The sequence below is a fragment of the Hevea brasiliensis genome, chromosome 17 (genome assembly GCF_030052815.1).
Source record: "Hevea brasiliensis isolate MT/VB/25A 57/8 chromosome 17, ASM3005281v1, whole genome shotgun sequence".
In the NCBI taxonomy this organism is placed as follows: Eukaryota; Viridiplantae; Streptophyta; class Magnoliopsida; order Malpighiales; family Euphorbiaceae; genus Hevea; species Hevea brasiliensis.
Window position 1 is genome coordinate 18823479 of NC_079509.1, and position 11197 is coordinate 18834675.

At 32.7% G+C, this 11197-nt stretch overlaps 2 protein-coding genes across 2 annotated transcripts; both read right to left on the bottom strand.

Annotated features, from left to right (window-relative positions):
* Positions 1-374: 374 nt before the first annotated feature.
* On the bottom strand, positions 375-3412 carry LOC110655665 (adenine nucleotide transporter BT1, chloroplastic/mitochondrial). Its single transcript, XM_058139210.1, has 3 exons — positions 2386-3412; positions 1367-1528; positions 375-1277 (listed from the first exon to the last, which is right to left on the bottom strand). The coding sequence occupies exons 1-3, from the start codon at positions 2986-2988 to the stop codon at positions 807-809; spliced, it is 1236 nt and encodes a 411-aa protein (XP_057995193.1). The 5' UTR covers positions 2989-3412; the 3' UTR covers positions 375-806.
* Positions 3413-6210: 2798 nt separating this feature from the next.
* On the bottom strand, positions 6211-10865 carry LOC110655664 (ribosome biogenesis regulatory protein homolog). Its single transcript, XM_021812092.2, has 8 exons — positions 10575-10865; positions 9707-9857; positions 8256-8307; positions 7922-8050; positions 7600-7717; positions 6796-6979; positions 6586-6699; positions 6211-6508 (listed from the first exon to the last, which is right to left on the bottom strand). The coding sequence occupies exons 1-8, from the start codon at positions 10661-10663 to the stop codon at positions 6326-6328; spliced, it is 1020 nt and encodes a 339-aa protein (XP_021667784.2). The 5' UTR covers positions 10664-10865; the 3' UTR covers positions 6211-6325.
* Between the last annotated feature and the right edge of the window lie 332 nt (positions 10866-11197).

Consider the following 11197-nt stretch of genomic DNA (forward strand, 5'->3'; position numbering starts at 1 on the left):
GGCTTGTCCGAGTTTGGCCATACAATCTGTAGAGAAATTAGCGTCGCGAACGTGACACATAGCAAACTCAATCTCTAGCTATACCAGATTATAATCCGGCTATAGTTTAGCATCTCATGTACTATGCAAGTGTCCATGATGCTCGGTAGGGCAAAGGAGAAATCGATTATGATAGAAAAGTAGAATCGTTTTAATTTTATTTTTTGGGTTTGATTTTTCAATTTACTTGATTTGATTTGATTAATTTTCTCAAAAATCAAACCAATCAATTAAATGGCCTCACCATAAAGGCTTGTATTTTATATTCTTACGAGTTAAGTTGCCGCGCATTGAAGATGAGAATTCTCATAAATATAGAAGTGAAACAAGGCAGAGACATTCAAGCTCAAAGCTAATATATTTAGATTTCACATCCTAACAAGAGCTATTGAGCAAGATGGAGAATAACACCATATTGCATACCTTCACTTGTCACCTGGTCAAGGAAGGACGGTATAAAATAGAATTAGAAGCCTTGAAGACATTTTAACAGCCATATATGATGTCAAAATATCATACTGAGCAGCTTATGCTCTACTATAAAGAAACAAGCAGGTCATTCAGATGCTTAAGAACCAACTCAATTTATCACCTTCAAAGAGATCCTAGTGTCAAAACCTAAATAGATTAAGAGGTAAACCAAATGGGTGCAATATCGTAAGCCAGAAATTGTCCTGTCTCTATGCGTTGCCCCTCTCTTCCTTCCTGAGAACTTGATTAATTCGAACCACGGTTTCTTCACAAAATACCAGGTCTCCTTTTCCATATTAAGAATCTTCTTCTTCCGCAATCAATATCCTCTTGCATGCCTCATAGCACATGAAAGAAATGCCTGCTGCAGGTACTAACTTCATGCAGCTTGGGCCCAAACCTCTGTACAGACCTGCTAGCCCTTCTTTCTCAAGAATGCTTGCAAGAGCATGGAGCATGTTCTGGTACTGTCTACCATTGAGAGCCCCAGCCTGCATGTGCTTCCGAGCCACCTCAAGTGGGAAAGTTGCGGTACTTGAGATTGCACCAGCTGCTGATCCAATCAATAGAGTCATGACATTTTCAATTTCTTGCTTCTTGAAAGCCTTTTTGTAAGCTTTCTTCAATGTATCATAAGCAAAGTAATTGGCAGCAGCATATGGGACTACTCCTATTAGACTTGGGGTGAGACCCCTGTAAAGTTCACCAGGTCCTTCCTCCCGTACAATCTTTAAGAATGCATCAAAAAGATTCTTGTACACTCCTCTCTGCAATAGGATTTGATTGAAAGTTTAGTTTATATGGAGGAAAACGATCTGTTTCCAATTCAGTAACAGTTGTCGGGCTATTTGATTACCTGCACAGTCAGTCGGGTTTTGAGTAACTCAAGAGGGTATGTGCATAATGTGGAGCTAACTCCAGCAACAGCACCAGCTATTGATGATGCAGGAGCTGGGAGTTTTTGCTTCTCCCCTGGTTTGGGTGTCAAGTGCTTCAGTACCGTATCATAAGCAAATAACTGTAGAAGAATCACAAAAGAAATGTTAATACATTTATCTGATATTTTGATAACAAAACCGACACATTTAATTGGAAAATAAGAAGAGTCAATCCTGCTCCTAATGAAAATTCCAGATAGTTTGCTGTATTATAATGTGGCATTTTAGATGCCAAGTTTTAACGTACTACAAAAGAATATCATTTTTGTGCAAATCCAGTCATCTTCTCACACAAACATATACTCTGCAGGAGGCAATATTCCATCAAGCAAGCAAACATTAAAGATGCTGGACATAACTACTTAAATGATATTAAAGTTAAGTGTATTTTGGAGTAAAACGGAATTACCAGACAGAAAAATATAATTAATATGTGTTCAGAAAGAAAGTTCTCCAAATGTAAATAAAAGGAAACTAGATGAGACGTACTGATAATAGTTTGTATGACTGCTAAAAATTATTACTTTGATCATTGAGTACTAAACAAAATATACTACCAACGGGTTTTGTCAACCCTTCAGTTCATTGGCCAATTGAATTGCTAGCAAAGCCTGCAAGGCTGTGACTAAATAATGATGATGACAGGCAGGTAAGGGGTGTGAAGAATTGTCTTAATTTATGGGTCAATAAACAGGCAAACAACTAATATTCAAACAGGGTACTTCAGGGAAGATGCCAAAACCAAAGCGCTCTGTATGAAAGCCAATTATTCAAAACCACAAAGAAACATTATTGAAAAATGATAGCCAAAGTTAACCTTTTGTCAAAATTTTGAACATCAATATCATACTCAAACTTAGGGAATGTGAATAATTACAAAACGCATATCATTGGATAAGAAAATTTAGACAGAAAGCAAGGATTCATAAATACATACCTCAATAGCTTTGCTTGGTGCAACCCGGATGACATTAACAAAATTGCCCCTAAACAAACCCTTCCAACCATCGTTCTTCATGATGTTATCAAACACCTCAATTGTTGAATGCCCGCAACTCCCCACCATCAAATGAGTCCTTATAGTCTCCAAAGGAGCAACAGCAGTGCGGGATACAGCACCTGCAATTCCCCCACTGATCAACCTTCTCAGTGCCTGATTTCCAACCTTAACTTTCCATTTAAATCCAGCCGCCTTCTTCTTCTTGGTCGCCTTAACCATTCCTTTATTTCCCACTTCCAATACCTCACTTATAACCAACTCTGGAGTCCTTTCCACCGGTAAAACTGGTTCAGGCATTGAAACAAATTTCATCTGCATACTAGCAGCTGGAGTTATTGTGTTTGTGGCATTTTCTAATGAATTTGGAGAGATCCCAAATCCCTTTCCTACTTGATTGACACTAGCAAATACACCACGGGCATGAAATATATCGCTCCTAACACTACTCTCTTGAGTCAATAGTTGAAGTTTAACACCAGAACTAGAGAACACCACACCCTGGTTTCTATCTCGAACAACTAGCAAACTATTTCTATCCATAGCTACCAAAGCTTCAAATTTTGCTCTCTACTTCTCTTTTCAGAGATCACGGGCTTTCGATATACGCTCAAAACCAGATGTACGCAAAGAACACTATAATTTACAGTATGGAGGAAAAAAGTATTGGTTATGACGCAAATGGGTGTTAAAAATTGCAATTCTTGGAGATGGGTATTGAGAAACAAACTAAAAAAGGATTCTTTAGAAGAATATGAGAAAATATACCTGAAACGCTACCATAAAGAATCGAGAATAAAGGTGATAAAAAAATACACGAGTTAATAGACGTTACCAGAGGATTTTGATGCCCCAATCTCCACCAACCGTCCTACCCTTTCTCTCCTCTCATCCACAGTGAAGCAGAGAAGAGAAGAAAAGGTGGCGTAGGTGTAGACTTGAATATTGCTGTGTGCGGGCTGGCTTTGCTTTTGTTTAAATGAAAAGCCGCCCCTTTATAGACGAGCGGAGTCAACAATCAAGTCTTATGCCCTAATAAAAATTGTTTTTTTTTTTTTTTTTTTTTAATGTTTTATTGTTCTTTTTTTTTAGTAATTTACAATTAAATCCCCAAGGTTAGAAAAACTCACGGATCAGTCCTTTGTTTGTTTCTAAGTAACATTTTAATCCTTAAAATTAAATACTGTTAACAAATTAATTCCTATCATTAAATACTTTTTAATTTAAAATAATTTAATCTTTTAAATTTTGTTTTATTAGCAAAATAGTCTATACATCTAAATTTTATATTTAAATAATTATTTATTTTATATTTAAATTATTATATAAAATAAATTATTTTATTAATAAAATAAAATTTTAATTACAAAATTATTTTAAATTAAAAAATCAATTAGCTATCAATTTAGATGATAGTAATTAATTTATTAATTAAATTAAACTTTGAGAATCAAATTGTTAATAAAAAAATATACCAAAGACTAACATATGAATTTTGTTATATCTTAAGGACTTAATTATAAATTAAAGACTTAATTGTAAATTATCCTATTATTTTTATAATAATAATAATAATAATAATAATTTTTATTGTTATAACAATATATAGTAAAATTTTTTGAATTGTTAATATAACTTATATTTAATTTTGAAAACCTTTTATAATTGCATGAATCTCTATTTGAAATTTAAAATTTTATAAAAATTTAATTTAATTAAAATTTTAATTAATTTTTATATACAAAATGAAAATTTTTAATTTTTTTAATTTAAAAAATTCATCTTAAAAGATAAAAACCAAATATAACTATATAAGAATTTAATTAAATTTTTTCAATATTTAAAAGATTGGTGTTAATATTTAAATTTTGATGAGTAGTTAAAATTTGACCAACTTAAGGTCTAAATTCCAAGAACCATCCCACTCTTATTATTATAAGTCCACGGTCAAATAAACGAGGGAAAATTTCGCAGAGGCTTTGTCAAGCCATTGCTTTTTGTCGCCCACCACAACTTTGGACATTGTTAGCCCCAGTAGTCATGTCCATTGGTAAAAAAATTGTTAATTTTTTTTTTTTTTTTATCAGAGACATATATGATTAGTGACGGGGGAATGTAGTTCTTCGTGTAAATTGAATAATTGAATTGAATCGATTAATTTTGATTTAATCTGTTTTATTTTTTAATTTTATCGATTCAGTTTGATTTGAAAATTTAATTGTATTTGATTTTCAGTTCGATCCAGTTTTTTATTAATTAAAATTAATTAAACCGAATAATAAAATGATCCAAATAATTTTTCAGTCCAAGATACATAAGTCTCAAGATCCAAAATAGATAATCCGGCCCAAGATGTATAACCCAGCCCAAAAAAATAAAAATTTAAATATTTTTGATTTAATATAGTGGAATCGATATTTTTCAGTTTGGTTTGGTTCGGTTCTTTTTAAGTGATCAATTCGGTTCGGTTTATATTTTTAAGCGATTCAATTTTTTGATTTTTAATATTTGATTCTATTCGAAATCGAACCAACCGAATGCTCTCCCCTAATTAGTGATAGGGATAAATTATTGTTAAAATTAAGACAAGTTTAATAAGTTTTCACGCATATTTTACAATTTTAGCAGATGGACATGCTTCGATTATTTTGCTATGGATTCACACACATCCACTTTTTCTTAACTTTTTACCTTTTTTAGAAATTAAATACAAGTACACACGAATTAGTGATAAGAATAAATTATTATTAAAATCATAATAATAAAATAATTTTTATCTTTATATAACTTATATTTAAATATGCTTCATAATCAATATGAAATACCGAAAAATTATAAAAAAAAATAATAATAATAATAATAGAAAACTTCATTCTCAAAGACCCAATATTCAGATCTGCTTTCTTTCAAGCTTTGTAACAAAGTGTCAACTACCATCATATTTGCAACCGGCATTCCAAATACTCGCATCAACCAACTACTCTCAGGAAATTAAGTTAGTGCATTAAAATATATTGTTTTACTAAATTCAAACAGAAAAAAATATATTGTATAGAATAATAAAATATTGAGAGAAAAAATATAATAATGTAAACAAATTTTATATATACAATAAGGATCGAAAAATAATTTTGTAAAATAATAAATAAAAATAAATCATTTACATTTTAGCATAATATAAAAAAAAGATAAAATATGATATTCATTTCATTAAAATGACGGTTGAGCTCTTAAAATTATAAATATATGATTACATAAAATAATTTTCTTTTATAAAGAGTGCAAATTATTGATTTGATTAATTTTTTAAAGAAATCATCTATATGGAAAATAATTATATTATATTTTTAAAAAAATAAATAGCTAGAAAATAAAAAGGAATAATAAAAAAAAGAAATGAAAAAATAAAAAAAAATTGAGATTCTTATAGATAAGATAATGATAATAAAATGTACAGTAATATTAGAGAGATCAATTACTTCAAATATAATATTAAAAGGTTTTTTTTTTAATTTTTTTTATATCAATTGACTTAAAATTTTACACAAAATATATATAGTGAAAATATTTTTAATTTGATTCAACAAAAATTAAATGGATTATTATTTTTTGTTATTAATATTTGAGTCGCGTCCTTAGCAATTTTTAATAAATTTTTTCATAATTTATACATATATATGGCAACCTCCATCTTGGTTTCAATTTGGTAAAACATGTACAACTTTATATGTAAATGAGAGTTGGTGACTGTTAATGCGAGTGAGAGAGTCACTCACTTGAGAAAATTATAAACTCTGCCAGGAAAAAGTAACAATCTTATCATGAAGAGTTCTCCTTCACTCTAAATAAACATCAAAATGGTTTTTGCTAATTATTAGTTTCATTTTGCCTTTCCTCCCTTCTTTGATGAGCCGGCCTTGCTCCCCCTTACAGACTTCTTATTAGGCTTGTTCTTTACTTTCATAGGTTTCCCATTTGCTTTTAACTTGCTTGAGGGTGTAGAAGACTTCCCCTGCTGATTCTTTCGATTCTTCTCTTTCTTCACAGTATACTTTGAAACAGCCTATTTTTCAGACAAAATAATTCAAATGAGTAAAATTCCGTTCCAAAGGCCACACCAATATCCTAAAGTGGGCATACCTTATCAATGTTAAGTATCTCGTGTGAATTCTGTGAGATTATTTTGCTTAGAACTTTGTCGGTTTGCTCCTTCTCCTGCCTGCCCATCCCTGAACTTTCCACGACTGGTAGAAACTGAATAGAGACAAAGGGTAAAAGTTATTGGAACTTCCAATGTAGATCTAAGAGAAATAACTGAATAAATTGGCATTGCCACAGGTAAGTTCAAACCTTGCGATGTTTTCCTTGCTTTTTAACAGGCTTTTCTCCTGGAAACTTCTTGTCAAATTTCCCACCACTGGCAGTTGCAGTTGCAGCTAGTCCAGCTACATTTCCTAGTTCATCTTTTGCAACCTTTTTTGGTGCAGCCTGGGTTCCTGTTATGGGCAAAGCTGTGGCTGCTAGCTGAATGTGGCTGCAGAAAAGAGTATTTAGCACATGTTACATAATGTAATGAACTATCAAATATGTCAATGCAGTTGCTGAAATGAGTCTTTATTGGTTGCCTTTCTTCCTTCAGTTTGAGAGAATGCTGGATAATGACACACGGTTGCTTTTCTGCCTTCAGTTTGAGTGAATACTGTATAAAAACTCAAAAGAATGCCTAAAAATTGTGGTATGACGAAGATAAATGCCAGGACAAGTAAGAAAAATAAGAAAATCACCTATATGCTAACATGCTGAAGAAATACTTTAAGAGATAGCGTAACATTCTAAATTACATTTTTGCCACTACCTAGCATTTAATGATTCCTGTAAACAAAGAGTTGAGAACAATCCAACATGCTTAGACAAGTATGTGATAGCAATTATAAATGTCAGTGTCCCATCATGTTATCAAACTCCATGTACTAACAAACAGTATTGCAAGGCAAAATAATGAACATGTTGATTTATATGTCCTAGACAGTTACAAATCAAAAGAAACAAAAGATTTGCTCTCACATAGGGATAAGTTTCATTGCTTATAAAAACATTAAATTGGAACAAGGAAATACATGCTAAATGAGAGAAAAAGTGATAAAAGAGGAACACCTCGGCAAGGCATCGGCTTTTGCTGCTTGTTTCAAGTTCTGCAACTGATTTTTCTCTTGTTTTTTGACTCTTTTCTTCTTCTCTGCTTTTCTCTTGGAAAATGGATCCTCCCCTGGCTCTGCAGAAAACACAACCTATCATGTGTAAGACATGTCTAAAGGCTTACACTCTTCTGATTAAAAGCCTATTATTTTGCGCAATAGTTATTGGTCACAAAGATTCCAAGTAAGTTGTTCTAGTTTCTCCCAAGAACATGATATTAAAAGCAAAATTCACAATTATGTTTTCTCTTATATGACAATAGAGTTTACTGTAGCATTACCATCAGTCATCTTGGCCTCAATGATGGGAATATCTTCATCGTCATTAACACGATCATATCCGTAACGACGTTTCCAAGTGCTGGTTTGTTCATCCCAAACCACCTTATCTTTCTTCTGTTTCTTTATACCTGCAGGAAACATCAACTAGATATTATCAACCACACAAGCTTTGAATGAGAAAAATCGAGATTCAGCCAAAACTTTTAATTGACCAGATTGATAACTTCACAATTCATAATAATAAAATCCAAAATCTCAATTAAATTTAATTACAACTTATAAGAATAAACTCTTCCATAATCTGCTTTTTATATAATAGTTAAGATAAGCTACCTTTCGCTTTGGCAAACAATTCCCATTTTGTAGGAGGTTTTGGCTTTGGCAACTGAGAATATAACATAATAAGCTAGTGAGTTATCATGCTAAAAGAAAAAAAAAATAAGAAATTTCTCTAGCACCTCGCTTATATATTTGAGAAAAATGCTGAGTTAAAAAAAAATAGAATAAGCATTACTCAATGTAAGAATTCAGCAACATCAAATCAACTTAACGGAACTGAAAAGGAATTTTTTTTTTTTTGGGTGTGTGGTGGTGGTGGTGGTGGTGGTGGTGGTTGGGGGGGGGGGGGGGGGAAGGGAGAAGAGTGGGCGGGGGAGGGGGCTGAGGGGGGAGAGAGAGAGAGAGAGAGAGAAGAAAAACCAAGTACTGTGCATGGCACTATGTTTCTTTACTACTTTATTTCCTTCATCCTGGGATTATCAGATTAGGCATAAATTTAGCCCTCTTTTCTCACAGATTTTCACAATGTACTTCCTGAACTTTTAGTTTTAGCAATTGAGCAACTTATATCAACAAAATGATGCAATTAAAACAGTAATAGCACCGTTTTGTCAGCTCTAATAAATTTTTTTATACAGACAAAAAATTATGACTTGTAGCCCCACAATACCAAGTAGTAATCATTTCTCTCCCCTAAAATGGCTTTAATGGATCCAACTGGAGTGAAAAAAAAAGAAGATAAATTAGGAGGTACAATTATTCCCATTTATGATAAGAGGACCTGGTGAAAATTCTTTTCATACATCAGAGTTCTAACTGTTATTGTGGTTTGTGGTGTCCCAGGTCATAAGTGTTTGACCACATAAACAAATTTAACAGGGGCCTAACAGGAAGGTTTTAGTTGCACCATTTTGTCAACTTTAAATAATTAATTGTTAATTTGGGACAAACAGAAAAGTTCAACAGTTAAATTTATTTTATCTTGGCATTTCCAATCTAACAGTATTTACCAAATTCATTTGATTCTTTCAAGAAACTCATAAACTAATTTACACTAGAAACAAATGACAAGAACTAAAATTTGAATAAAAATCAAATGAATCCTCAGAGCTGATCTTTCCTAATTAGGAAAAGTCCAACTAAAGAATCACATCCAAGAATGTGATTGAAACCAATACATACATTAAGCCAGAAATTGGTAAGCATGCCCTTGCATCAAACAGACTTCTCCTCCCAGTACTTCTATTTAGAAGGAGGCTATTCTCATTTCTCGTTGAGTTAATCGTTTTTTCACATTAAACAATGTTTACTCAGCAGGAAATGTCAAACACTAAAGAGGAAATATGAAATCTCATAACCAAAACAAAAGGCAATAAAAGTTTTCATTATTTTTGTTCTTCTCTCTCTATCTACCCCTTTCCCCACCACCCCCTCTAACTTAATTTTTCTTTAATTTTACATTTTAGGTAAGAAGTACAGTATTCTAAATAGAAGGAACAGCTTACATGCTTCTCTCTGGGCAATTTCATCGTTGGGGGAGGCAACTTGACAAGTGGACCATCTATATCTTCAGTTGAAGGTAAATTGAAAAGACTGACAGCAATAGCTTGAACCAGCTCTGTGCCCTTTCTAACACATTCCTCCACCATGTCCTCCCTAAGTAAATTTAAAAAAGGGCCCAACAAAACATAAGTCACAACATGCTCTCCTCAAACTGAATTCACAACCTGCTATAATCACAAGAATATTTTAAAAGAAAAATAATATCAACTCATGATAGAAACACGGTATTATTAACTGATTGGTGTTTCTCATCTTTCTATTAGAATGTAAGTCAAGAGTTTAACTAGTAGCAGTCTAGCACAACCACACACCTTTGTACATATTCTGATTTTAAAGCAACAAGTAGATTTTGCAAGTATAACAATAGTTCATTTGAAATTCATTGACTCACTACTCAATGCATAGCATTTTAAAACCTAATTTGCAGAGTTGAATTAGATAAACTTGGCTAATTTTCTTGCACATGCTGATACCTGCCTAATTTCACCTCAATCAGTACAAAATCCATTGCCAGTCGATACTCAAAAAACGTGCAATCTTGGATTTTGACCCACGAAATTATTAAAAATCTGGAAGAATAATTTTCCCCATAAAACAATTACATCCAATAACCAGCATCTCCCGAATACGAATAAAAATCAAACATGAAACATGAATAGTAATTGCTACAAGAATCAAACGTGCAACTATCTAAAGAGAAAAACCCAGAACGCATTTAATTGAAAAATAGTAGTAGAAGACCAAATAACCTAAACAATTAGGTATGCGAGTGAGTCAAGAAAGAAGAAGAAGAAGAAGAAGAAGTAGAACCTGGAAGAAGGGACAGGGGGGAAATGGTGATGATGGTCAAAAGCCATAAGATGCCCGAGGTCGACCTCGTACTGATGTTCAGTCTCCATAGGAAATCACCACTACTGTGTTAAGATATCTCTCTACCGGTCTCTCCGCCAGCTCAGCTGCCCAATACCTTAAAAAAAGATGAAGAAGAAGAAGCGAGGGTTTATTCAGAGGTTTATGACGTTATGTCAAAAGAACAAACACGAATCTGTGTTCCTCTTGACAGGCTAGTTGAGCTTGGCCTCTGGGCCTAAGTGGAGTCCGGTTGGCAGCTCCTTCTCTACCATTTATTTTTAATAAGAATTTTTTATTTTATTTTTACAATCGGCTATGATTTTTTTTTTCAAAGGCCGTACACACGTTAGTTAAGGACAAGACATGCATCTTGCTAAGATATGAAAATTTTGTTAGGGTTTACTAACTCATATAATCTACATGGGAGCTCAAAGGCTCAGTCCACCCGGAGATTTATGTAAGTTGGACCACGCTCAAACACACCAGCTCACTCCTTTTGACATTGGTTTTTTTTTTTTCTCAAAGGCAAACAACACGAATTAGGAACAGAACACACACCTTGACAAAATCATAATAATTTT